The sequence below is a fragment of the Ammospiza nelsoni genome, chromosome 1 (genome assembly GCF_027579445.1).
Source record: "Ammospiza nelsoni isolate bAmmNel1 chromosome 1, bAmmNel1.pri, whole genome shotgun sequence".
NCBI classification, from domain to species: Eukaryota; Metazoa; Chordata; class Aves; order Passeriformes; family Passerellidae; genus Ammospiza; species Ammospiza nelsoni.
In genome coordinates, this window is record NC_080633.1 from 134,459,429 (window position 1) to 134,485,957 (window position 26,529).

The window sequence follows — 26,529 nt, forward strand, 5'->3', positions numbered from 1 at the left end:
CAATGCTGCTAGTACTCAGTAACTGTTCAAGAGACTCAGTGGCTGCAGTGGCAGACTGGTGACAAAGTTTTATGCTGCACTAGGAGAGAAAACCCAAGTCTTGCCTGGGATGCATGTCCACGGCCATTTAAAAGCAGGGAGTCAGCTTGAGCTATGAGCTGCCTCACATCTTGTGTGTCACTGGAGATGAACATCATTTATTATGCTATCTCAATGTGCTAACTAACTTTTGCTGCACATCCAGCTCTGATTTCAGATGGCTGAAGTCCAGATTTTAGACCACGAACTTAAGTAAAACTTGAACTATTTAAGACAGAAATTTTAATATTTGCACTCCAATGATTTAGCAGGCAATGAGGTCACATAACCTATCTGTTTCCTGAGAACTGAGTTCCTATTGAAAACAATCCAAACTTTGAATTGAAAATTTAATTTCCAAACAAAGATGTAGTGTCGGAGCATATCCTTGGCAGAAAGCTCTGTTTTAGCATGTTTGAGAACACCTTTTTTGTTTGACTGTGTTCACACAGAGTTTCTACTAAATGGAATTAAAAGTGCTTTTCCAATTTTAGCCTTGCTCTATTTCTGCCACCTCTAACAAATAGCTGAAGTATTCCTGAAAGACAGAAAACCCATTAGGCTTGAATCCTCAGTTAAGAAAATAAAATTCAAAGAAATTGTTGTGTGGTTATATTTTAGATGGGTTCTTCAAGTAGACATATGAAACACTTATTAATATTCCAGATTTTCTTATCTGTTACAGGGCTTGCAAGTGTTGCAGGATGAAGAGAGAGGTGAGAATGTTGACCTCATGTTCAGAAGGCTTGATTTATTATTTTATTATATATATTACATTATAACTACACTACAAAGAATAGAAGAGGACGTTCTCAGAAAGCTAGCTAAGCTAAGATTAGAAAAGGAATTAATAACAAAGTTCTGTGTCCCGGCAGAAAGCAAGAACAGCTCTGCTGTGAGTGGCCAGTAAATCCAAACATCCACAGGAGACCAATCATGGATCCACCTGTTGCATTCCACAGCAGCAGATAAACATTGTTTACATTTGTTGCTGAAACTTCTCAGCTTCAGCAGGAAAAATCCTAATGAAAGGATTTTAATGAAAAGATGTCTGTGACACTTATCCATATTTCTAGTCAGGCCAGTACATATCTTTTATAATCTCATTACTCTGCTGGGACTTCTCCTCGTAATTAACTTTCTGAAGTAATTCTTAAATGCAGTCTTCTATTTACTTCCAGTTGCTATGAGATGACATCCTGCCCTTTAGCCACAGCATTTGATACACATGGCTATTTTTTAACAATTATGCATAGCTAAAATGAACCAATCTGTTGCTTTTTAATATCCAGCTCAACAAGACAGTGAGTCAGTGCCCATTCATTATGGGTGGAAGATGCACAGCATGAATGAACAGACATTCAGCTTCCTGGCTCAAGCTCTAAATAAATAAGGTACAATTTTGGGTTTTTATTTTGGCAGGTTATGTAAAATGTACGAGAACTTTACTCCTGCAAACACCCAAATACCAAAGATAACAGCTTCACTGAAGAAGTGCATCTTTCTCCACATTCATCTCTCCACTGATTGACTGAAAAAAAAGCCCAGGGTTTTTTGACTCCAGGGGATCTCACAGAATAACTTTGGCTGAAATTTCTGGTTTTGATGACTAGCCTGGTGTGGGTCTGTGGCTGGGTTTGGAGGATCTGGGTTCACTTCCCTCACCTTTTGAAGCTGTTCCACCTTGCACAGGGCATTTAACTGTTCAGCCAGAGAAGAGGAGGGAATTATCCAATGTACTGATGCCCTTTTGGTCAGCCACACAGCTGGGATGTGGTCTGAACACAGGAGCAGGTACAGCCACAATGAACTGAGTGCCAGCTGGATTGGTTGCCTGGCATGTCCTGCAGCCCTGCCACATCCCTGGTGAGATGTGCAGGTGGACAAACCAACCTTCTTCCCCTGGGAAACAGCTCCTCCCTCCAGGGTAAAGGCTCCCTTGCTGTGCTGGTGGGCACCAGCCCTAGCACCTCCTCTTAGCAGGCTCTGTGACCACTGCTTTTGTTTAAAAGGCCTCAGATGGAAATGAAATCTTGTTCTTGGCCAGGAGCTTTCCCTCAACCCACCCCCAGGTTATTTTTTCAAATTTGGTCTATTTCCAAATGTTGGTGTTGATACTTACTCCCCCATGGCAGGGGACACAGAACCTCTTCACACAACAATGCAAAGACCATTCTTCGGACCATTCACAAAGATTTTGGCTATATCCAAACTGCAACAGTTTGCAGACAGGACTTAAATGATTTTGTATACAACCATTTTGACAAGCTTTTCTGACTGGATTTTGCTAGAAACATGCATATTTGGAAGAACTTAAACATGAATTAGTAAATTCTGATAAGAAAACTACAAGAAATACTCCAAACAAACAAAACATACAGTGTAAGGAAAATTTCACAATCTTTACTTACTTCCTTTGTTTTGTCCATTGCCTTCAGTATGGTTATGTTTAAGTCTTCCAAGACAGATAGAACATTTTCATACTCTCCTAAGTGCTTTGAAAAATAATCTAAAAGAAGAAAAAACCTCACATCACCTACAAATGTCCTCAAAAATCAGTCTCATTAAATATCAGCTTTATCAAATCTGAATTAAGTTACAGCATTATTGAATATCTAAATGCAAAATGAGAAGGAGTTACAATGAAAAGGATCATTTTCTTTGTAAATTTTGTATTCTCTCTCTGTAAAATCATTCCTGGCATACTTAAAATACCAAAAACAGTATTTCAAAACTTTTTCTTTCAATAAATGATCTGTCAAAATCACAAAAAATGTAAATATCATTTTGACAGATGAAACAAACTTATTTTCAAAATATCTACATCTTTTTTGTAAATTGAAATTTCAGTCTAATCGTCTTCAATTACTAGCAGCAAATGAAGTTTTCATATGTATGTGGTGAATTTGATTATATTGATATGAAAATGAGTAATTCTGGTAGAGCCCTTAGAGGAGATAATATCAAGGGGCGGCTGTTGTGAGGCACAGTTGGTTGAGAGCAGCTGTTTCTCTGAGAAATGAAGAGACCATGAGTTGGCCAGATAAGCTTCTAGTCCCAGGTGCTGTGACATTTTCAAACAAATACAATGCATACAAAATTAATTTTAATGAAAATCATGGAAATAACAAGTTTCAGGATGTCCCTGTGTAGCTTCTCAAAGCAAAGGACTTCTTAACAGAAAGAGCTGATGTAAAATCAGAGGGATTACAGCAAGAGGAGGAAGCAAACCTGGGAAATGATGACCCGAATTCCCATTTGGTTGATGTGGTGAAATACAATAGAGGGAAGCACAGGGAAGAAGTAGTGTGAAAAATAAATAAATAAAATTATGTTAAAGCTTAGAGACTGTGTTAGACAAGGCATTTAGGCATCAGATCACCTGGAAGAGCACAAAAATCAACATCTGAGTGACAGACAGGAAGAACAAGGTTAGATAGGAGGTTTTTGAAATAATAAATAGCAACCCTTCAGGGCTTTTAAGAGGTCAGCATGAGCTTCTTAGGGGAATTATGAAAACACAAGTTACCAAGAACACTGTGATGTGACCTCATGTTGCTGAGAGTTTGAATGGAATTATTTAGAATTAAAATGTATTATTAATTAGTACCCTGGATGTTTTTAGCTTCATTTCTGAGATGAACTCATATAGCTCAGAAAGAGCTGTATAATCACAAGCTTAAATATGGATTGAGTAAATTCAGTGCCAGATTTACAGATGAGAAACACCCTAGTGGCAATATTTGAAGGATTTAAAAAGGCATTTGAAGCAGCCTGTATTTAATCAAAACAGACAATAAACAGAGTCAGTGCTGGACTGACCCCCCCAGGCCAGCAAGCCTGTGTGACATCAGCTGCAGTAAATCCCATGTGGAACAAAACCACCTCTCTTCCTCAGCCAGGTTTGTACAATTTTGGCCAGATGCTCAACCAGCAGAAATTGTCACAGCCCAGTTCACTTCAGATAAGCCTCTTGTCACATGCTTATAAGCCACAGGGTGAGGTGGGTTTTAGGGGGTTCTTGGCCATGTCACCCTGTGGGTGAGTAAATGAGCTGGTATTCAACTTGACAATGTGTTCATCTCTTAAAGCTCTTCAACATTGCTGACCACTGGGAGACTTATCAGGCTGCCATGTTTCCCTCAGAAACTGTCTGGTGTTGACAAGTAGGATTTTTTTTTCCTGACATATTGTGGGAGAACCTGCAAAAACATTTGTAAATTGTTTTCTGCTGCAAGAAGCACTCCTAAATCAGGTGCTGTTAGATAAGCTGGAGAGCAAACAGGGTGTTGGGGAAATGACTCACAGCTCAGAATGAGGTACAGAAATGGGTAATTGGGCCAAAATCTAGGCCTTGCAGGAGTTTTATTGTGACAAAGGATGATCGAGCTTGTCAAACTTGCTGTTCTCCCTGGCTCAAGTAGGAGGAAAGCAATAAATTTTCTTTTTGTGGAGGTATATGAGTGAATTTTCTTTTAGTGGGGGTATATGACAAGTTTTAAAGTGAGGAACTAACTAGAAAAGATATCTCACACTAAGGGGGAATAAAATACAAGTCATCTATCTGTCTATCTATCTATCTATCTATCTATCTATCTATCTATCTATCTATCTATCTATCTATCTATCCTTATGTCAGAACAGATCTTGAGTCTCAGAGAGTGTGAAATACTGATTAGGAGAAATATTTTCAAAGTAAATTCTGCACAAAGGGGATGACAGAGTCTGAAAAGATTATAAGCCATCTGCATTTTCCCAGGAGTTCTCTGAGTGGAAATTATTTTGTGTTTGAGCTACAAAGATTAAACAGAAAAATGTAATCACATGGCATGTTTATTTGCACAGGGCTGCTGCGGGCATAGATTATGTTCTTTCCCAAAAAAAAACTTACCACAGAGCCCTTCTGTGTCAAGATTGCTGAAAGATAAGAGTATAGAAGACTAGTGAGGTTGGTAATGGTTTGGTTTTTTGGTTTTTTTTTGTTAGGGCAGAAGGCTGTAGCCTTACTAAAGCTGGCTGCAGGTTCAGCCTCCATTCCTGAGCCCATTCCCACTGGCACTTTCCTACTCACTGCAAGCTCTCTCAAGTTCAGCCTTTGTGCATCATGCTGCAGTTGCTGCTCCTCAGACCTTACACATTTGGCCCCAGTTCTTGCAGAAATCCATCTAAACACCAGAAATTTTTGGCTTGGGTTTTTTCCTCCACCTTTCTGCCTGTACTCCCCTTCTGTGGCTGTCATACTGGACAGCAAGGCTCAGAGATAGATATTGGCCTTCCATGCTAAAGAAGAAAAGATCCAATAACTTTCTCCTGTTTGCAATCCTTGCTGTGCAATAGTGTTCTGTGGGAGAGCCTTGCAGAAGGAGGATAAAACCAGACATAGTCCATGAGCACACATAATTCCTAAGACTTTCTGGCCATGCCAGGCCATTTCACCGCTACTGAAATTTTGGCAAAATTAATAATGTGAAAAATACAGATGTACTGCCATACTCATATGCCATTGTTATATAAATACATAAAGGCAGGGAAGTATTCTATTCAATTCAAACCTGTTTGCTAGAAGCAGATTTCATCTTGATCAACTTTGAAGAGATATTTTCTCTCATAAGCAAGGCTTTAATAGTTAAAAGAAAAACACATTTGACTTACAGCTCATTACTGAAAGTTAGTATATTGCTTTTCTTCCAAGGATGAAAAGAAACAAATTATTAAGGAAACTTAAAAGCATAAATGTCCTCTTTGAATCTTGCTGAGGGGTGAATATTGAACGGCTGATTGCACTTAGTATTTTTTCACTTATCCTTTTAATAGAATTTTTAATTGACCTTTTAATAAAATGATGACACAGTACTATCTTAAAATCACTTTCTCCTTTGCTAACTTCCATACATCTGGCTTTTATTTCACAAGGGAGAGAAACTGATAGGAATTGCAGGATCCTGGATCATCACAAACTTGCATACTCAGGGCTATACAAACTTCTGAACACTTTTAATTGATAATGTAAATGAGCTTTTCACACAACATTTATTAATTGAAGGTGATTCTTATCTGCATTCGAACAGGCCAAGTGAGATGGCTGCAAATGAGACTTGCACCTGATTTCTCCAATGACCTTGGTGGCAGGTATAAAGGAATTCACAGTCTGCAAGAACTGGTGCTGAAGCTGTGAAACTCAACTCTCAGGTAAACAAACCATGTGATGGGGAAGTGTCTGCAACCCCTTAAGGCTGTTTACCACAGATCACTATGGTATCTATGATCAAATGTGTCTGGCCAACTCTTCTGCAGTTCAGCAGTTGATTTTGGAACAGTGCAGATGTTCACCTCGTAAATGCAAACTGAAACCATGAAAGCTGGAAAATTTCCTGAGCCAAAGAGCCTTGACAGGATATGATGAGGTAAAAGGACAGGAGCTTGCTGGTATAATGCCTACTCTTTTTTCATTATCCCTGCATTTTCTGCTCCTTCACAACCTCTGCCCTAATGATTTAATGCAAAAGACTTCTGCATTTCTTAATGCACAGCTTGATAACTGTGTTTAAGATGACCTTTCACATCGTCAGCCAGTCAAATTCATGCACTCTTTTCAAATTTTGTATTTAAATCACTTCTGGTCTGTGTTCTTTTGCAACATCCTCAGCCCTCTGTCAGTGACATAGGGAGTGGCTCAGAGGCTTTCAGCATCCCTGTTTTCAACATGCTGTTTGTCCTTGACAGCAGTAGCACAGCTGCAAATGGACTACCACGGAAAATGGAAAAGTATTCAGGTGCTGAATTCATTTTCAGTTAGAACTGGACACATGAATAACCAGAAAATATTACCCAAAGCATTTTGTGCAGCAAGCCTGTGAAAAAGCACTGAAAAGACATAAAGAACATGGATTTCTGTCTAGCATACTCAGTATTTCCTTCTGTTATAAATACCCTTGGAGACTTCATTGTTCTCAACATCCTGTTTGAAGGGGATGCTGTTCTAGGCAGGGAAGCTGTAATTTTGTCAGTCATTATTTCATTTTCTCTGAAATAATGACATGATGCTTCAAAAGCAGTTGTGAATAAATGTCAGAATTCTTTTGCTACATACAAACAATTCTAAACTCCTTGCAAGATGTTACAGAAGTAATTAAAGAAGTTTGGCATGTATTTAATAGTATAGGAGTGAGGTGCACACGAGAGGGCTGTTTCTGTAACTCAGTACTCAGGTTTACAGCAGCACATGTTCCTCATTTCAGTGGGTACAAATACCAAGGATGCTTCTGCCTAGACCCATAATCTGGCAACGCTGAACATGTTATTAACAATATTTGCTGATGACTCACATCCAGGCATCAGCCCTCCACTCATGATAAGCAACCAGAGCATAGGGTGAGGCAAATGCATTCACATCACATCAGAATGATAATTCTCAATTTTCTTTCTGACTACTAGATGCAGTCCTTCTACCTGTCCATGTCTAAAATATTCTCTACCTAAAAAATGTGAGCTATTTTTAAAGGACTAATATACTGAGAAGTCCTGATCACTGAAAAGTTGATCATAGCTATTGGTCAGTGACAGAAAAAATAAACAAATTCACTTGACTGAACTATGGCAAAAGGGCTTATTTGTGGTACCTCTGGAAGTGATCCAAAATGCAGAATTGCAAAGCAGCTGTGCTTTTGTTCTGCCCACTTATGTTAGCTGTAGACTGGGGGCAGCCAGGGAGGAGAGAAGGTTAAAGCTATTCCACTCATCCACTGCCGTGGGTCCATGGATCCACTGACCTGACACACACTGTTCTATGGTACAAAAGGCACCTCCAGGCAGGGGAACCAGCAGAAGATCTGTGTATTTTCCCTGGACAACGAGAAAAGGCAATATCTTACAGAGCATGGAGTCTGAAATATAAAGCAGTTATTTTGTTGAAGAATCCAATACTATATAAAAGACTTTATGAGCTAATTTAATTTAGGAAAACCATTGCCATGAATTGCAGCTGGAGGAGGAGATTTCTTTTGAGATCTCTCTTCATTCTCAGATATGAGAAGGATTTATCTCAAAAGCTTGAACTAACTATTTTTTCAGTCCCATTTGCATGTCTTTTTGCTAAATTTGGTTTTAGGGATGAAAGTTTGAAGGTAGTATCGCCTATTGTTAAGTAGAAGCATATAATTGGTGAGTGAAAGGAATTCAGCACTACATAAACTGTGCAAGGGTAACTGAATAGGAATCCATGGACAACCTCAGCCAAAAAGCTGTCGGGTCTTTGCAACAAAAAAGCCTGTGTACCATCTCACTTCGTCAGCAAAATGAGGTTAACTACTCCAACACTACTGAGGGTGTTTTGCATAGGAGTCTTACGTGTGCACTTCCATTTTAAGGATTTTCTGCCTCACAGCTCCTTCGCAACAGCAAAAAACACCTTTTGTCCAGGTTTGTTCAAGGTACCTTACCAGGGGAGGCAAAACTGCTTCCAGTAGGATGCAATGCTATAAGCAGCTCAGGTGTTGGCCTCTGGTCACAGAAAAGGGAGAGGAAAAAGGGGGCAGAAGTGGGACAAAGCTTCTGTCCCTGGGCAGACAAATTTCCTGCTGGCCTGAGGACACTGCTGCTCTTCAGTCCCAGATCCATGTGGACTCTGCACCCTCTGGGCTCCCAAAGGCAGCAGCCAGTTTGGCTCTCTGGGCTCTGACATGGGCAGTGGGCTCAGCTCTTTTACTATCCCACATTTTGCTTCACTAAATAATAGCCTAGTTTGCTTAGTTCCAGGCTAAGTGATTACTTCAGAATCATCACTTACTGCTCTGCCTGTGGCAGGACTGAAGGAGAGAATAAAGGGTTTTTTTCCTGACTAAGAACTCATCTGAAAAAACAACCCTCTAGTCCTTTACATTCAGCAGTGACTCACAGGGATGCTGACAAGTCACCTTAATCATCCCAGCTGTAACAGCCTTTGTGTTGCTAAAAGAGGCTTGATAATGCTATTAAAACTTGTAGTGTGTGCTAAAATTTGTAGAACACTGTACGAGGGCTGCAGAGCTATGATTTTTTTTTTTTTTGCAGAGTCTGAATGACACAAACCTAAATGAGGAAATGAAATGCAGCGCCACGGTGGCTCTTTTGCCACAGAGAGCAAATTTCAGAATTTTCACCCCCTAGGAGGGGATAATGTTTCAATTTCTGGTTTTGTCACAAAATTATTTAAAGAAAACCAAAAACGAAAACAACCCCGAGATTAAATTATTTATTCTTATACAAAATAAAATGTTTACTTTGGTTTCTTACACTCCTTGGAAATGCACAATTTCAAAATGGAAAGCAGGCAATTCCAAACTGTCAGAAATCAAACGAACAAGGCAGAAGGTCAGCTTTGCTGAACAGGCATCTTCTTTTGGAAAAGGAAAGTGTGTGCCCACTGTAAGCAAAGTCAGGTGACATGGGAAGAATACTGAACCACAGCTTGCCAGTGTAGGAGAAAATTCATACAGCCAAAGATCAACTGGAGCTGAAGCTGCCCAGAAATGTGTGAGAAAAGAAAAAATTATTTTCAATATATTAATGGCAAAAGGCAGCATAGAAATAACATCAGCCTGTTACAGGATGTGGATGGGCACCTCACAAAAAGGACATGGACAAAGCAGAGGTGTTTAATGCATTCTTCGTCTCTGCCTTCAACACAGATGATGGACCAAGGGGGTCTCAATGCCCTGAGCTGGAGGACCATGGCTGTGAGAATGTTTGACTCCCAGTAGACCCTGAAATTGTGTGGGATCTGCTGCTTCAGCTGGATCCCTACGAATCTATGGGGCCTGGTGGGACTCATGTAAGGATCCCCAGAGCTATCTGATGTCATTGCAAAACCTCTCTAGGTGATTTTTGAGTGGTATTAAAAATCTTGTGGTTCTCTGGGAAACCCAGTTATAGAAGGCACCAGGCCTCCAAACTACACCTACCATTAAGCAGGCAGCTTACTGCAGGGAAGCCAACGTTATCTACTGTAGAACTGAAATGAAACACTTTAAGTCAGCTCCATTTAGTTAAAGGCAACTGAAAATAGTCGTTACTGTTTGATTTTTTCACTGAGAGAGACTGCCAGTTGTTTCTGCAGAAAGCTGGATTTCACATTAAAAATAACCACTCACATGGAAAATTTCCAAGCAAAATTCTATTTGCAGCTTGTCTGTCTGACCAGAAGATCTGTTAGCATCAGGATGTTGTAAATAATTCTTGGTGAACTTGTTTGATCAGTTGTGAAATACTAAAATGTATAATCAGCTCACTCTGACCAGTATCTTGCCTTTGTCTCTGTGCTTCATTTCCAAACTGATTTCTATAGCTATGGTAATGAGAAAACTGTGTTAAAGCCAATAGCTGCAATTACATGTCTTAAATATTAACAAACACACCTTTCTGATGCCAATGCTGCACCATGTGCCTGAAATTCTAATTAAATCTAAAAGAACCAGGTTTTTAAAAATGGTCAAACCCTAATATATTATTTTCCTCTTGCAAATTTGCATTCAAAAATTCCTTTAAAAAAATAACTCACCTGCAATTCCCCTAATTAAAGATCCTGTCTGTATGTATATTGTTCTTAATACATTTTTTATTTTTCTTGTTTTACTTAATATTCTTTTCTTATATTGAACTGTGAAAGATCAGCAACAGCATGAGACTGAAATATACCTTCCAACTAAAACAAAAGGAAACCATCCAAGGCAGAGATAATTAGTACACTTAGAATACCCTTAAATTGCTGAGGACTTGTAATGGAGTTTACAAGCAGAACCTTGAAGGAAGCACTCTGGTCCATATAAACATGTCCTTTATTTTAGTTCCAGTGCCCAGCACTGGGCTCCAGGCTCACGGGTTCCCAGGGCTGCAAGGATTGCTAACCAGCCTCTCAACATCCAGGTGCCACCTTTGGGAGTTTGCTGCTAGGGCAGATGATCTCAGCATTTCTCTTTTGACCCAAGGGAGGAACTAGGGCTCTGCTAATGGAGACCTGGGCAGGTGGGAGGAAGGTTTATTCACTTTGGGAATTAGTCCCAAATATAGATGTCCATATGGGTGCCAGCTGTCCAACCTTCCCTGCCAGGCAAAGGAGCCCCAGAGAATTCAGTGGAGTGAGAGGGTTTAACAGACCAGCTAGGAGGAGACTCAGAAGTAATTTGATATAACACAGGCATCGAGTGTTGCTTCAAATGCTCTAGCATTTCTCCCATCATCCATGTCCCAACTACTTCTACTGTGTTACACTTTACACCTTGGGCTGATTTTCAAGTGTGAACATCTCAAATGCCTAAAGCCTGGGCAACTGAGCTGAAGCCCATGAGAACAGTACCACATCTTAGGTGCCAGTGACTTCCCTGAGCATGAGGGAGCCTTAGACACCCTGCTGACACACAGGCATGCAAGTGTAGATGTCTCCATAGTGCCATCCCTCTCTATCTGCTGTGCATGCAGCATGACACACTCCCCAAAAGCCCAGCCTAAGCTCAGTGCTGCAGCTGGCCAAGGCTCTCAGATCCTCACCAAACTCATCTGTGGCTTGTGCTTAGTTCAACTTAGGCCACACACAAAGGTTTAATGGGGCCTCTCTACCTTTGGGAAGCTGCCTGTGCCCCAGGCCCTCAATAGCTCCAGCACCTTGTAACTAGGGTCCTGACTAAGGACTTCATTTTACCAATGCATAAAGGGAGAAAACTAAGTCTGATTCCCCACAGACTCCTGTGAGTCAGTAATTAGTGAAGCATTTATTGCACTATCTCTCTGGCACTGCTGCAGACTAAATCCCCTTGAGACCTTCTGTGTATCTCCTAGTTTGCAACTTTGCCAAATATTCTCATTATCTTCTGACACCTTTTCCCAGAGGATGCCATTATGCTAAAACAATTTCCATGGAAGTCATGAGTGGGGGGAGGGTAAAGGATTAGGGTAAGAGGAAGGTTGCATTTGCAATGATTTTTGTGAAGACTTTTTCTCTAAACCATTAACCATGTCAAGGATTCTTGCTCTGCTGAAACACAAGCTTGTCAGAGTTCACATTAAAATTAGGTAGGAGATGATTTACCAAAGAAATGAATGGTAACAGCCTTCACCCCTTAAACCACTAATTTCAAACTTTTCCTGTATGTTTCTCTCTCCACTTACAAAAAGACCTGTGCTTCTGATATCTTTCTCTACTTTCAGTACAATTATTCATTGTATAATATAACACATATAAACAAAACATCAGTATTTCTGCAGAGCTTCCTCAACTGTGCTTCAACACTGTTTCACATGAAGGATGTTTTTCATTCATTTAATAACCAGAATGCTCTCAGACAGCAGGGTCTTCAGCTCCACAGTTACTTCAGCTCCAAAATGACTACAACCTGCAGACCATGTTCCTCATGACCCTCCATGTCAGCACAAAGAAAATCTTCTGGTGCTTTTGCAGCACTCACCTTTGTTCCAACAGCCTTCCCATTGCTCCCACCAGCCCTGCAGAGCCTCACTGAGCATGTGGAGCTTGCAGCTCAGACTGGGGGAGGAGAGAGGGGTGAGGAACCACACTGCGTTTCCTTCACCCTGACAAACTCCAAAAATGTTAACTCAGATTTCAAATAGAGTGCATTGAGATTTTTTCAAGTGTTAGGACAAGCACTGACCAAGGCCCAAACTGACATTACAGATGTATCACATGGATGGCATGTCAAATATATGTCAGATCAGGACAGAAAGTTAAACTCTTCCTCTTGCCCCTTCCCTGCTCACAGATATGCACTCATGTTGGTCTAACTCTTACTCTGGGGGCTTGGCTCCTACTCAAGAAACTGTGGGAATCTACCTTGGCTTCCTGATAACTTAAGAAGAGCCTAAGATGCTGCCCAGATGCTTAGAGTGTGTTTATATTGGGGCTAGCTGCAAAATAATTATGAAAAGGGGAGGAGAAATACAGTATAAACTCCAGGCTGAAGCTTAAGTCAAAACTCTTGATTTCCTACCTGTATTTGTTCGGTTGGGGTTTTTTACAGGTCTTTAAGTACAGGACACTGCAGTAGAAGAAAATGCATGCTAGGAAACAAGAACCTGGAGATGTGGCTGTAACAGCCTCGACCTGATCCCTTCTGCATCAATGCAAAGCATCAATTCTGCATCAATGTAAAGCCTTTTCTTCCACTGGCAGTGTGAGGGCATCTGAGTGTGGACCCTCCACAGCTGCAGATTTATGCCATTTAATGGTATATGATTGCCCAAAGGATTCATGAGATCCTGGAAAGAACAAATAGAAGTGACTCTCAGTGGCACTCAAATGCTTAATTGGCTTTCAGCTTCACTCTGAAGTAATGACAATACTGGAAACAACACTTACAGAAGAATGGTTAACTGCTACCCCCCTAGAACAGCCACCTTGTAATTACATGTCAGCAATGCTCACTGTATTGCCTAATCAAAGCTTACCTTCAAGAAAGGTAAAATATCATAGCAGTACTAAAAGATGGAAAAAAAAAATTCCTTTTTTCATCAATACGCTACTTTACCTAATTTGGTTGTCTTATGCATTTGTTTCTGGCTGTGTCCAAAGAAAAAAAGAAGCTAAAAAATTAAGGCAATCAATTTGTACACTGTGTCTTTAACAGTATTTATTTAATATATCAAATGCCATAAAAAGGTAAGGTACATATTTTTAAATAGAAAGAAAAATAGTATACATGGAAGTACCTTCATAAACTGCTAAATATATGTCCAAATTATGTATTCCAAACTGAGGAAATATCCTCGGCTAATGCAAATTTTTAGTACAAGCAATGATCTGCCCTGAATTAATAACCTGTACTTTAGGGTCTAGGAAAAAAAGTACATTTAAATTCATCCTGTCATAATAGACTCCTATTCAACCTATGTCTTGGAAACTTGGTGCAGCAGTAACTAATTCTTACTCATCTGTGTTTTTCCTGCTGATTAGGCACTAATTGACTCCTTTTACTCTGTAAAAAGAGAACACCTGACTGCTTCAAATACCAAGGTGCAGAGATCCTAGTCAGTCAGGCAGACACAACCTGAATTATTGGGAAGTTAAACCCTCTGTTATTTTCCCTGCTATCACACTGGAAATGGTAATTACTCATTTCAGCAGTCTTCCACAGCCTATCTGCTTTGTGACAAGCATGTTGCATTGGCTTGGATTGGTCTTTTTAAAAGTTAATAATCTAAATCTCACTTCAATCAGACTGACATCAGGGCCCGTGTAATAGTGGGGTTTAATACCTGCTCAATTTAGTTTCCTTAGAAGTGTTAAGCCAGTGTAAGTCATTCATGCTTTGAATCTTTTATTGGAAAATTGCTGCAGCACAGCTGAGAAGGGAATTCAAATTGCCTGAGTTTGTGGTCCATGGCTATCAGCCCAAGGCCACATCTCCTCTTTCATCTTGAGGCTTTAAAGCACAAAGACTTGTGCACACAGACAGTGAGGTTTTGAATGTTGGCAGAGCTAAAGGATTTAACGCAGGTGGAAACAACCCAAAGTCTGCTGTTGTGACAAGATGGTTATGAAATCTTGAGATACTCCATGAAATGAACAAAGGGATCATGACATGCTTCCCTAGACATCTGTCCTAGGCATTTATGTGTAGTGTAAATCATTGCATAATCACAATGCTTATGAAGTATTCCTGGGATAGGGAGCTACAGTCTGCAATTTGTAAATGGTGATGTGAAGCAGAGAGAAGATAAAAGATTTGCCCAGAGTTTCACAGTGTCTGCATTTTAACTGGATAAGAGAGACAAAATAATCTGTGCAAATCTTATCCCACTAGGTACAAAATTGAGCAGAATCCTTTGCCCTCCCGTCCTGAAAACTAGCCATAAAATACTTCTGAGTTGCATAATTTTCATTTCATTCCGCTGGATAATTTGGAAGTGAAACTGTCTTAAAATAGGTGGTTTGGTGATTGTTTGATATGTACATGATTCTCCTAATGCTTACGTTAAAACACTTTCCAAGGTTCAATGAACATTTTGCTACTTTTCTCAGCTAGCTCATTAATTTGAGACATGTTACCATAACTTGCCCTTTTCAGGAAATGCCAGTGAGTAAAGTTTTTGCTTCATCATATCTGCTTCATGTGATTTTTTTTTCTTTTTGAAAGTTATGTTAACAAGGAAATTATATTATACTGGCCAAGCTGTCTCTCTTTGCTATATCCATCTGATATTTGGCCTGTGACACCTTGCTGACAGGTTTCCTCAAAAGCTTACAAAGGGGTAGGGGAAAGCTTTTAAAATGTATTTGCCTCTGTTATATATCAAGTATGGTATAATACTTTTCAGCTGCAAAGTCACCCTAAAGCCTTTTATCAGTTCAAGACTCCATGAAAAAAACACTCAAAAAGCTTCTTGTTGCTGTTTTAAATCCAAGCCTCAAGTACATTTTCTTACCCATATCTAGATTCTCCTCCTCCTGTAACAAATGTTAATCCATCAATACAGAGCACCCTTTCTTCTGGTTCAAAAAGGTAATTTAGTAGCTTGTCTTAATCTTCCACCTGCTCCATTCCCTGAAATACATGAAAACTGAACTCTTCACAGCATTTACTCTGAAACTTTTGTGCTCAGATTTTTGCCAGGCTTTTTCTGGACAGTGAAAATGATCTCTCTCTCAGATGGCTGCCATGAAAGTTTAATTACCTATTTTCAATTAATAGCAGCAGCATTCAACAATTGCACCAATTCTTCAGGTGTGCCTATCTACCAGGAAGAAAAGCATAATGTTATCCTCATTTTTCTACATATTTTTTAGATTTATATATTCCCTGTTAAAGAGAAAATGGTGTAATAACAATAACAACAACAACAACAATAATAATAACAATAATAATAATAATACATTAATTTAAAAAGTTTTACAAATAAAATGTAATTTTTTCTTAGAAATCTTGCTTAGTATCAAGAATTTCTGCCTTTATCAGGATGCTTGCAGACAAATGGAATTATGGTAAAATAAAACCACTTACACAGATATGTGGTACATATGAGGAAGTCCAAAGCTGTGGGAATGAGTCTGGCTCTGAAATGAGTTTTTGACTCTGGGTCATTCATTGACCTTCTTGGCCATAAGGGCACATTGTTAGCTCATTTTCAATTTGGTGTCCACCCAATATCCTTTTCTGCCAAGCTGTTTTGCAGCTGAGTGGACCCCAGCACTTATTGGTGCATAGAACCACAGAATCATAGAATTGTTTGGATTAGAACAGACCTCTAAAACCATGGAGTCCAACTGTTAACCCAGCATTGCCAAATCCCCCAAATACCTCCAGGGTGGTGACTCCTCCTCCTTGTCTCGATCACCCCATCGCTTAATCACATCATAAATCCTGTAGTATTTTTTATTCCCCACAAATCCAGCAGATCAAGTACCATTTCTTCTGCTTACTTCAGGACATTATTTTGGTAAAAACTCTAAAATCTTATGAACTCTACTACATTTAATTTGATTTCATTTCCCACAAAAGCTGGGGCTTGTTTCTCCCCAGAAGCAGGACTTTGCACTTCTCCTTGCTGAACTTCATGAAGTTCCTGTCAGCTTATTTCCCCTTGGCCTTGTTAAACCCAACCATAATGGGAATATCCCAAGGACACACCAGCACAACTCTTTACTATATAGAATTGTTTCATTTATTTTATTTCCTTCTCAACATCTGCTCCAAGTATTCATCTCAGTATGACTCAGTGCAATTGAGAATTGAGGAATTCACAGTTAAGCCTGAAGGAGGCCTTTGCTTTCCATGGTGGGGGAATGCAGAAAGCATCAAATTTCCACCCTGTGTTCTCAGTACCCAAATCACATCTATTGAAATATGCAAATATTTCAATGAGTTTTCAAAACTCTTCACTTATACATTTTATAGCCATGTGACACAGCCTGGCTTCCTTCAAGCAACTTTCTACATAAACTTGTTTCCTAAAATCTGCCTGAGGTCTGTTTTCCATTTGCAGGTGCAGAAAGTGGCACTGGAATTGTAAGAAGGGGGCACTTACTCAGTATTGTGTTTATCAATGGTGCGAAAAAGCTCATGCAGTTCTTCTCCACTCAGAACTCCATCAGCAAAGTAAGCTTTGAATTCATCAAAAGACAGTTTTCCATCATCTGAAACGATGAAGAAATGGAAATTGACTTAATTTCATTCATGTTTTTTCTTGTTTATTTCATGCAGTAAAAGAGGAAAGTGTTAAAAGCCTCTAGGTCTTTAGCTTAAATGTAGAAATTTTATATTTTAAATGCAAGGATGATTATCAGCAAACAAAAGTCAAATAAAGATAAACCTTTTCCTGTTATTTAGAAGAAATCTCAAAGATTAAATTGTACTTAAATAGTGATTTATCTAAATTGATTGAGCCTTTGCATGAAGCATAAAGAATGTTTTTATAGCCTAACACTTCACAACTTTTTTGGGTAGCACTAAATGTAAGTTCACATGTTTTTTTCTTTCCCTCAGTAACATACTGAATCCCTCACAGGGCACAAAAAAAAAACTGTAGAGGATAAGACTAAGATGTTCTAAGCATCAGACTAATCTACAGTGCATTGTGACTTAATTTTATAGTGTGAAGAATCTATTATAAAGGCAGTATCTAATTCCTGTGACTACATGCTGTACTACAGCAGGCAGATTTGAAGAGTAGAGCTGACAAGTTTCCTCCTTCTTTTACTTGCTATTATTTAATAATTTGTCTGGAATATATGGCTTCAGATATCGTGAAGAGGTTTCAAATTGTACAAATTAAATGTCTGTTTCAACAAAACCATTTTGAAATGTTTAATATGAAAAGATAGAGTGTAGCTGGAGATGATCATCATTACAATCAAAATAAAATGTCAAGATCTTTAAGAGCCAGAAACCAAGAAGGCACAAAACTGCAATGATTACCTAGCTGAGAATCTAAATACATTTGCCATTTGGCTCTGGTTACAGAAAAGGAATATCAAATATTGAGTGTGTTGAGCTGAGTGTTCTCACAATAAGCTTCCTTTGGCTCTTACAGATACAATCAATTGCTTAATCAAACTACCTCTGCAGCTTTATCCGTTGCTGGGAAGGCTGATTTGCATGCAAGTTATACACACCTCAAGAATACTTGTGACTGAGAATACTCAGTGACTTCTGGCAACTTTCCTGAGATAAACACACAAGTTTACCCATAGAACAGCCTGGGGTAAATACAAAACAAGTCTGTTTCAGTCCTTCAAGATCATTGGCTTTATCTCAATCCAGAAAATCACTGATCCACCAACAGACTGGGTACTTTAGTTATTTTCTTTATTTTTTGTCATCCAAGAGCAGACATTGCCTTTTGGTTCATTGCTGTTTATTCTTAATAACATTCTGAATGTTATTGACATTGAGTGACAAATCACTGAGATTGTTTCTGGCAAAACACAAGGACTTTTTGAACCTATTTGGTACTTACAGACTTCATAGAGTTACTTTTACCAAAAACCAGCTCTGATTATCCAGGGCATTTCTCTGATTTTGTGTAACTGTTTTGCCAGAGCAGCTGGGGCAAGTTTCATTGCCAGTGGCCATCCTTGTGCTTCCTCAGTGCTCACATGAAGCTCAGACCCAACACTGAACAAGTGCTTCCTGTGCTGTTAAACTGAAGATGCATTTGCCTAGACAGTTTAGTTTTTTTCCCCCTCAACTGTCAAGAATAGCTTTTATTGTCAAGAATAGCTTTTATTTTAAAGGCTGTGTCATGTGTGCTTAGCACCACTGCCCTGGGCACACCTCAGTGCCATTGGAGTGCCCAGATAAATGCTATCTGGTTTAAGTGCTGAGCAGAAACCTCTATTAGAGATTCTTCAATCCTTGCCACTGGCAAAGTGACAGGGGAAGGATGAGTAATGAAATAAACTTCTCTGAAGCTATGCATCCATCAGGGAAATCAACCTTCAGCTGTATTTGCCTTGGCAATGTTATTTAAGAAGCTGTTTTGCAAGACCTGCTTGCTTTTGTCTGTCTTCTCTGACATCTTTCAAAAGAAGGGCTTCTTCACAAGCAGTCACAGTCACCCATTCTCCTTTGTCTCTCAACTGGCAGACAAGTAAATAAAATGAAAATATAAGCAATAAAATAGATTTCCCCACATTGCACTTGCAAATTTAGAAACAGATTCACACAGTGGTTTACAGGAGCCTTCGTCCACGTTACAATTGCATTCTCACATTTATTTCAGTAACATTCACCTGTCTATTGAGTAGATGTCTTTCTGTGTAAAATATGCCCAAGGGATATCCCCCAGCCAGTTGGCTGCAAAAATGCTAATATAATCTCCAGGATATTCTTTAGATAGCTGATGCCTTCAGTAAAGAACAGCATATCTGACAGAGGAAAATCACACACAGTGTCTCAGTTGAAAGGTGATTTCAGCGAGCTAAAATGTATCGAGCAAATAATGGACAAGGGCTCAGAGGTATTTGGAGACTGTGTGCACAAAGATAATGGCAAATGGTAAGACTAGAGCTGGTGAAGGAAGTTACAGTGATGTGGAGAAGAAGGATGTCTCACAGAGATGCCAGCAAATGCTGGAGGACAACTAAACCACTTCCACTCTCCCTTATTTTGGGCATTCTGTTAGGATTGTGAGCCTTTCTAAGTAGTTTAAAAAGAGTTTTTTCATAGCAGGAGCCACATCAGATGGAGCTCATATGGCTGAATGGTAGCCCTAGCACTTATGGAACTTGGAAGAGCCACATGTAGGAGTTTTTGGCAATCAGAGGAGAGAACCACTCTTGGCTGAAGCTCATCCTGGGGTTTACCTTAGAAGGATGTGATTTGGATAATTGAGCCCTCAGAGCTGTTTTGGCCCAATCAGACAGTGCCAAACTATTGTTGTAGGGAGTCCCTGATGCTTGGAATAATGTGCTCTGACTCCATGATTCAGAATGCTGAAAAATTTGCTTTATTAAATGATACTATATTACACTAATACTACATTAAAACTATACTAAAGAGATACTATACTATACTATACTATACTATACTATACTATACTATACTATAGAAAAATTTGTGACTGTCAGAGACAGCCAGGACACACCTTTGACCCAACTGGCCAAGGAATCAAAACAACCTTCACCGGTGTCCAATAACCAAATCACTTTAGGTAAGCAATCTCCATAACACATTCCACATGTGCAACAACAGAAGCAGTGAATAGAGATAAGAATTGTTTTCTCTTCTTCGTTCTGTGTTTCTCACTGCCTTCCCAGGAAAAATCCTTGGGAAGTTGTGCCTGCTGCTCTCTGTGAAGAGAGCTGTGGCCACACCAAACCTGCCTCACAGAATCACAGAATCACAGAATTTTCAAGACTGGAAGAGACCTATAAGATCATCTAGTCCAGCCGATGTTCTAACTGTTCAGCTAGATCATGGCAGCAAGTGCCACATCCAGTCTTTTTTTAAATTCTTCAAGGGATGATGCCTCTACCACCTCACTGGGTAAATGATTCCAGTTTCTGACCACTCTTTCTGTGAAGTATTTCCTTCTTACTTCTAACTTACATCTAGCTTGACGCAACTTGAGACTGTGTCCTCTTGTTCTATCCGTTGTCGCCCGGAGAAAGAGGCCGACCCCCAGCTCACCACAGCCACCCTTCAGGAAGTTGTAGAGAGTGATGAGGTCACCCCTTAGTCTCCTTTTCTCCAGGCTGAACAACCCCAGCTCCCTCAGTCGCTCTTCATATGGCTTGTGTTCCAAGCCCCTTATTAGTTTCGTTGCTCTCCTCTGGACACGCTCAAGTAACTCAACGTCCCTCTTAAAGTGAGGGGCCCAGAACTGGATACAGTACTCCAAGTACTGCCTCCAGACTGGCAGCATGCACACTACCAGGGCATTGAGGTTGTTTATAAGCACAGATCAATAAGAACAGATCTCTGTCCCTGTAGGCCAACAATTAGGAAAGGAAGAAGAGATAACAACAAACGATATTAATAAATGGAAAAACTCCCTGTGGCAGAAATTATTTATTCACCAGGAAGGTACAACAGGGACTAGAAAATTACTCAAAGTACTCAAAGTCACTTCTGCCGTGGGAAAGGCAAGGGCCAAAACACAGACCCATTCAGGCCCTCACAATTCTCAATGGGAGCTCAATTTCTCTTGTGGGTGTTGTGACAGCCCTTTATGGATTTTTGAATCCATCTGCCTTTTTAGAACTTAAAGCCTTCAAGTGTTTCACGTGAGCCACAGAGCCTGTGTAGCTGAAGAAAACACACTGGGAAGGCAGTGTGAACGTGGGTCCTCCTCCCAGCTCACCTGCTCCTGGGGACCTGCTGTGGGACCTGTCCTTTGGAAGGCACTGACAGTCCCCACCTGCTGTAAAAGGTTTGAACAGACTACTATTGAGTACTATTGCCAGATGCAAAAAGATGAAACCCACGTGATTTATTAACATATGGCACACAAGCTGGAATCAGACCAAGAAAGGTCTGCCAAAATAACAAATTTCAGTGTGCCAAGGTGAGCATGCCAATAATATCCACTAGGTCCCAATCATAAGGGGGCTGCATCAGAAAAAGCACAGGAAAATTTAAAGAGTCTGGGCAAGTCCACTAAGCTTTTCCTGACTCTGATCTATATTGTATGTTGATAAAATCAGAAATAGGCATTTTGAGCCATTATTCCATCTTTCATGCTAGAAAAGCTTCACACAAGTAACCAAGTGATTCCAAGGCTAACAGGGAGAGGGTTTAGGTTATTTCTACAGAAATGTTTCTGGGGAATCTGTAGCACAGACTCCAGCCATGCAGCACTTGAATGAAGCGGGGGGTGAACGGGGAATCCCACCCCAGGCTGAGCCTGGGCTCTGGAACAGGATGCAGGATCATGTCTGCAGTGGATCCAGATGGTCAGGAAGCAAACAGCAACATGGTGACAGTTCATGCGATGTACAGCAAGGGTTTTGCCTTACTAATCCCTTCACTGAGTAACTTGGGAGCTTAAATCAGGGATGCTACAGTTCAGAGAATTTCTGTCCTCTGGCTTCTGTTTAGAAAATGTGCTCTGCAAAGTCATTCAGTAAATCTCTAGCTCAAACATGGCCACTTTGGGCCACTCAGCCCTGACTCGCTGGGTATTGTGGTGCATTGAGCTTCCCCAAGGGATTCCTGCACATTGCTGTTTTTCTCCAGGGAGGTCACACAAGAGCTGTGTTACCCAGTCATGCTGTGACCTCTCTGGCCAGACCATATGGAGGGGAGAGCCTGTGCACTGATGCAGCTGCCACTGAGCAGAGCTTCTGGGGCAGTCTCTGGGCTAGCTGAAGACCTCATGAGATGACAGGGTGTCATAGCCACAGGTTAGGAGATACTGGCCTAGATAAAAAATGTTGAAATCAAGGACTTTGCATTCTTTGCTTTGGTATAACTCCAAAATTTTTCTTAGGAAAAAAGTTTAACCCACTAAGTGGCAATCTTGAGAGCCTGCAGGCCAACTCTGACAGTTCACTTTAGGGAAGCTTCCAGAGATCCCTTTCCCAAAGTGCTTTCTCTGCCTCTCAGAGGCATATTCCCTTAATCCTCAGGTACAGTATGAACCAGCACTCTGGTAAACTAGCTAGAGCCAGTGAGAAATCCCAGTCTGAGGACTGCTGCAGTGAGGCAGCTTTCACCTTGCCAGAGCTCACCTACAGACACATGAGCCAGCACAGATGGTAAAAGACTCACCTGAAAAGTCAGTGTTTATTCTGAAAAGGCACTGTCAATAAATAATGAATAGGAAAACATCTATTCTGGTCTCTGCAAAGCTGACTCTGGAGTAGGCATTGCAAGATTTCCTCCTGATGATCATACAGGTGCACTTCAGAGGTGTTCTGGTTATTTTCTAGAAATCTTGTTGGTCACTCAAAAGCCTATGATCTGTGAATCAAACCTTTTGGTCACTGACACCAGTGAAAGGGACAGGGTGCTACTGCTGCACTCGCCTTATTTTAAGGAATCCTTTATTTATGACCCACAGTTTTTGTTACGCCAATGTTAGCATGGTTTTAGAGCTGGGCTGAAATCCTCAGATTATTGTAATCAATATGCTGCATATATAATCACAGTATTTTATACAGTTTCAGAATTCTACATATAAAAGCCTGGTGTGCCTGCTCTGTATCATGGACATCAGGGGTACTGAATATGACAGAATTCAAAGATTATCTCATCTGACTATTTTTCATTTTATAGATCCTAGTTCAAATACATTAAAAAAGATATATATATATATATTAGGGGGAAAAAAGCTTTCAGTGAGTGCTTGTTTGAAATGTCAGAGAAAAAAAATTAAACCAGACATAAATGCAGTGATTCCGACATCAATAAGATGCTGCTGCAAGTCTGCTGGTTGTTTGATATTCAGGTTCGTCAATGTATGGAGCTTTAGTCTTCTTTTGTTTAGTCAGTTTTTAAAATTTTCCCTCATTTGTTTGCAGTCATGCCTGAAGCAAGCTGTTTACAGTGTTCCTTACGTTTCAGGCTTTTTGGCTTTTTACGGAAATGTCTGCTTCTGTGGCAGATATTACCAATGATGTTTTTAAATATCTTCCTCTAAGGAGCTTTAAGAGTGTTTGAGGTATAGTTTCACTCAGTGCTTTTTCTTAACAGCTGACTTGTATCTGCAAATCAATGAAAACATCTATATACAAACCACCTTTTCCAAACCTGTCATATTAGAGTTGCCCTCCTTAGGGCCTAGAGGCATCCAAGAGCTCGGGGGCAGGAGCTGTTAAGTTATGGCCTTTGTTAAGGCCATAATCAAACACCAATTTGAATTTTGTGGAGGAGAGAGACAGCTGAGAGCTACTCCCCCTGGGGGACAGGGCTAGGAGTAACTCCCTGGAGGTTTGACTGGATGGACACTAAAAAGTGCCAAGAGAAGTCTCAAACACCAGAGCATGCCAAGTTTCCAGAGCAGGAGAAGAGATCCAGAGCTGGAGATGATAGACAGACTCTGGTGAAAGGCAAAGGCAATGGTCCTCTTCCCCAGTGGGATGGGAAGAGAAATGACCCCCACCATGATGCCAGCAAAGGCAGGGCACTTTTCTCTAGTTATTTTGTGGTGCTCCTTGACTTTGGTCTGTGTTGAACCATCAGTGTTGAACCATCAGTGTCAAGGCGCCTTCCCCTTGTTACTCTTGCAATATTAAGGGTTGCATTCTCAGTAAAATATTACCTTTTTTCCCCCATCTATTTGACAGTCAGACTGTTTGTGATTGGACTTCTGCAATGTAATATGTATTTGAAATTCCATTCCTGTGCTAAGAGGAGGGAATTCTGGCAGGAGGCAATTCTAATTGGGCACATGTCACAGCTGCATGGTCACAAGAGGCCCCTGGGTGACATTCACCAACAACTGATATCATTTCACTGCAAGGCTGATGGGGTGCCCCACGTCCCTCCTGGCATATCAGGGGATAAGAGAGACACCTCATGCAGACAAACACATGCAGGTGCTGCATTCACATGTGTGTGAGGCAACCACTGTTTCTTGAGAGATGAGGGAAGTGAATTTTTTTGGGGGGGTTAGAAAAGATTGCATTTGGCAGTTCCAGTTTCCCATTTTTTCTTCGCTCCCTCAATTGCAGGCTAGGGACAAAATTTTATTTTTTGTGAGGAATTTAATGAATTTGATTTTGTTTTTAAATAGCAAAAGAAATTAAACAGATGAAGATTTTTCCTTTTAGCTGGATTTTTTTCCCCCCAAATTAGTTCTGTGTGAAATCCACATGCTTTCCTTTGAGTCTGTGGTGTTCTATAAAGTAAACCTTACCAAAATTTCATTTTGACATACAGACCTGAAACATCTCCTTTCCAAAAAGGTCAATGTGCAGCATCTCACCTTTATGAAATTGCTTTTTTACCCCCTCAGGATTTTCTGTTGCTTCTGTCAATATTATGAACCATATAGTTCTTTAAAATCCTTCCCTGTGCCTTGTTCTCCCTTCAAAAATATCATATGACCTTTTCATTTATGGGAGATATGTGGATCAGCTCCACAAAAAGCAGAGCCATGAAATAAGAACTACAGAGAGAGTTTATGAAGCTGATCCTCTCATGGAATCTCTGCATAGCTGATATTTCCAGAAATAGGACGGTAACAGAGTAATATATGTACCTGGGGCCGGCAAAGAAAGAAGCCATTTGTATGACTTCATTCACATGGCTGTTTGCTAAAGGACTTTCTTAATTGACCACAAATGCCATAAATTATTGTAGCAATTTTGAGTACCAGCAGTTCAGTAGAATGTCTTGGCTCTTTTGATCTTTCATTTTATACTGCCTTTGCAAGAATATTTATCTTTCCTTGTGGTGGAAGGCTTACCCGAAGTCCCACAGTCCATGAATTCATAGTAAAAATGCTTATATAATACTCCTACTTATCAGCTCCATCCACTTTTTTTAATATATTTTTTTCCTTGCTGTCTAGCAAGAATCTAGTAAAGTTTTTGATGATATTTTCTCTGAGGGTATTTTAATCTCACAAAATGAATGAATACAGCAGAGGAGGTTCTATTAAAAGTATACAAGAGAATTTAACAGGGCTGTGTCATGGACAGTAATGTAGTTACTGAAAGCCAATAGTTGATTTCCTGTAGCACAGAAAGGAGACATTGAAAGTGTAAGTAGACCAGTCATTAACCAAAACCAATAATTTATGGTGACAACGGTGTGAGCATTTTCAGTAGGTAGTCACATATCCAATAACCTTGCTGAAAATGAACTTAACTTCACAGCCTTGAAACAAATCTCCCTATCAATGTGGCACAAGCCTGTGCATTGCCAGATGAACAAAGTGGAAGTCCCATGGGCAACTGATGGTTGAGCAAACACAATTAAAGCCTAAAAGCTGAAATAATTTTAAGTTCATGGACATTAATAGAACTGAAGTGACTGAACTTAGCCACTTTTCTGCCAGTAATATGTTGTAAAAAAACGTATACAGGTAGGAATACCAGTGACCAATATCTCTGGGTTTTGTATTGCCCTGGTTTGTCCCCAATACTGGGAGCTGTTCCCCCTGTTTTCACAGCAATGTATGGTAATGAGCTGTGGGGGAACCCAAATGAGGACTGAAGTGCTCCTAAGCACCAAAGTGGATCCACCAGGGCTGGCACAGCACGAGCCCAAAATCCAGGACAGGGACACAAAGCTCCAGGGTCTCTTTTGGTCTCCAGGGTGTTGATGAGTTCTGCTCTGTACCACGTGCTCCGACCCTCATCAATCTTCAGAGCAGATGCACACTCATTATTCCAAACCCCACGAGCAGGTCTGAGGGGGATGCCAGAGAGCTGTGCTGTGGTTGGCAGGTAACAAAGCTAGAGATGCACACTGCAGGGGCAGGGAGTCCTCCTCCTCTTCCCATGCCAGCCCTCACCTTGGAATTCACCTTACACAATCACTGCCCATGCAAACCACTGGCAAGCGATCTGACTGAGGG

The 26,529-nt window shown here is 40.3% G+C and overlaps 1 protein-coding gene across 1 annotated transcript in view; it reads right to left on the reverse strand.

Annotated features, from left to right (window-relative positions):
• Nucleotides 1–26,529, reverse strand: part of NECAB1 (N-terminal EF-hand calcium binding protein 1) — a 53,758-nt gene that overhangs the window by 22,984 nt on the left and 4,245 nt on the right. Inside the window, 3 exon segments of the mRNA XM_059471298.1 lie at nucleotides 2,490–2,587; nucleotides 4,970–4,995; nucleotides 17,086–17,194. Coding sequence (XP_059327281.1) covers nucleotides 2,490–2,587; nucleotides 4,970–4,995; nucleotides 17,086–17,194 — 233 coding nt within the window.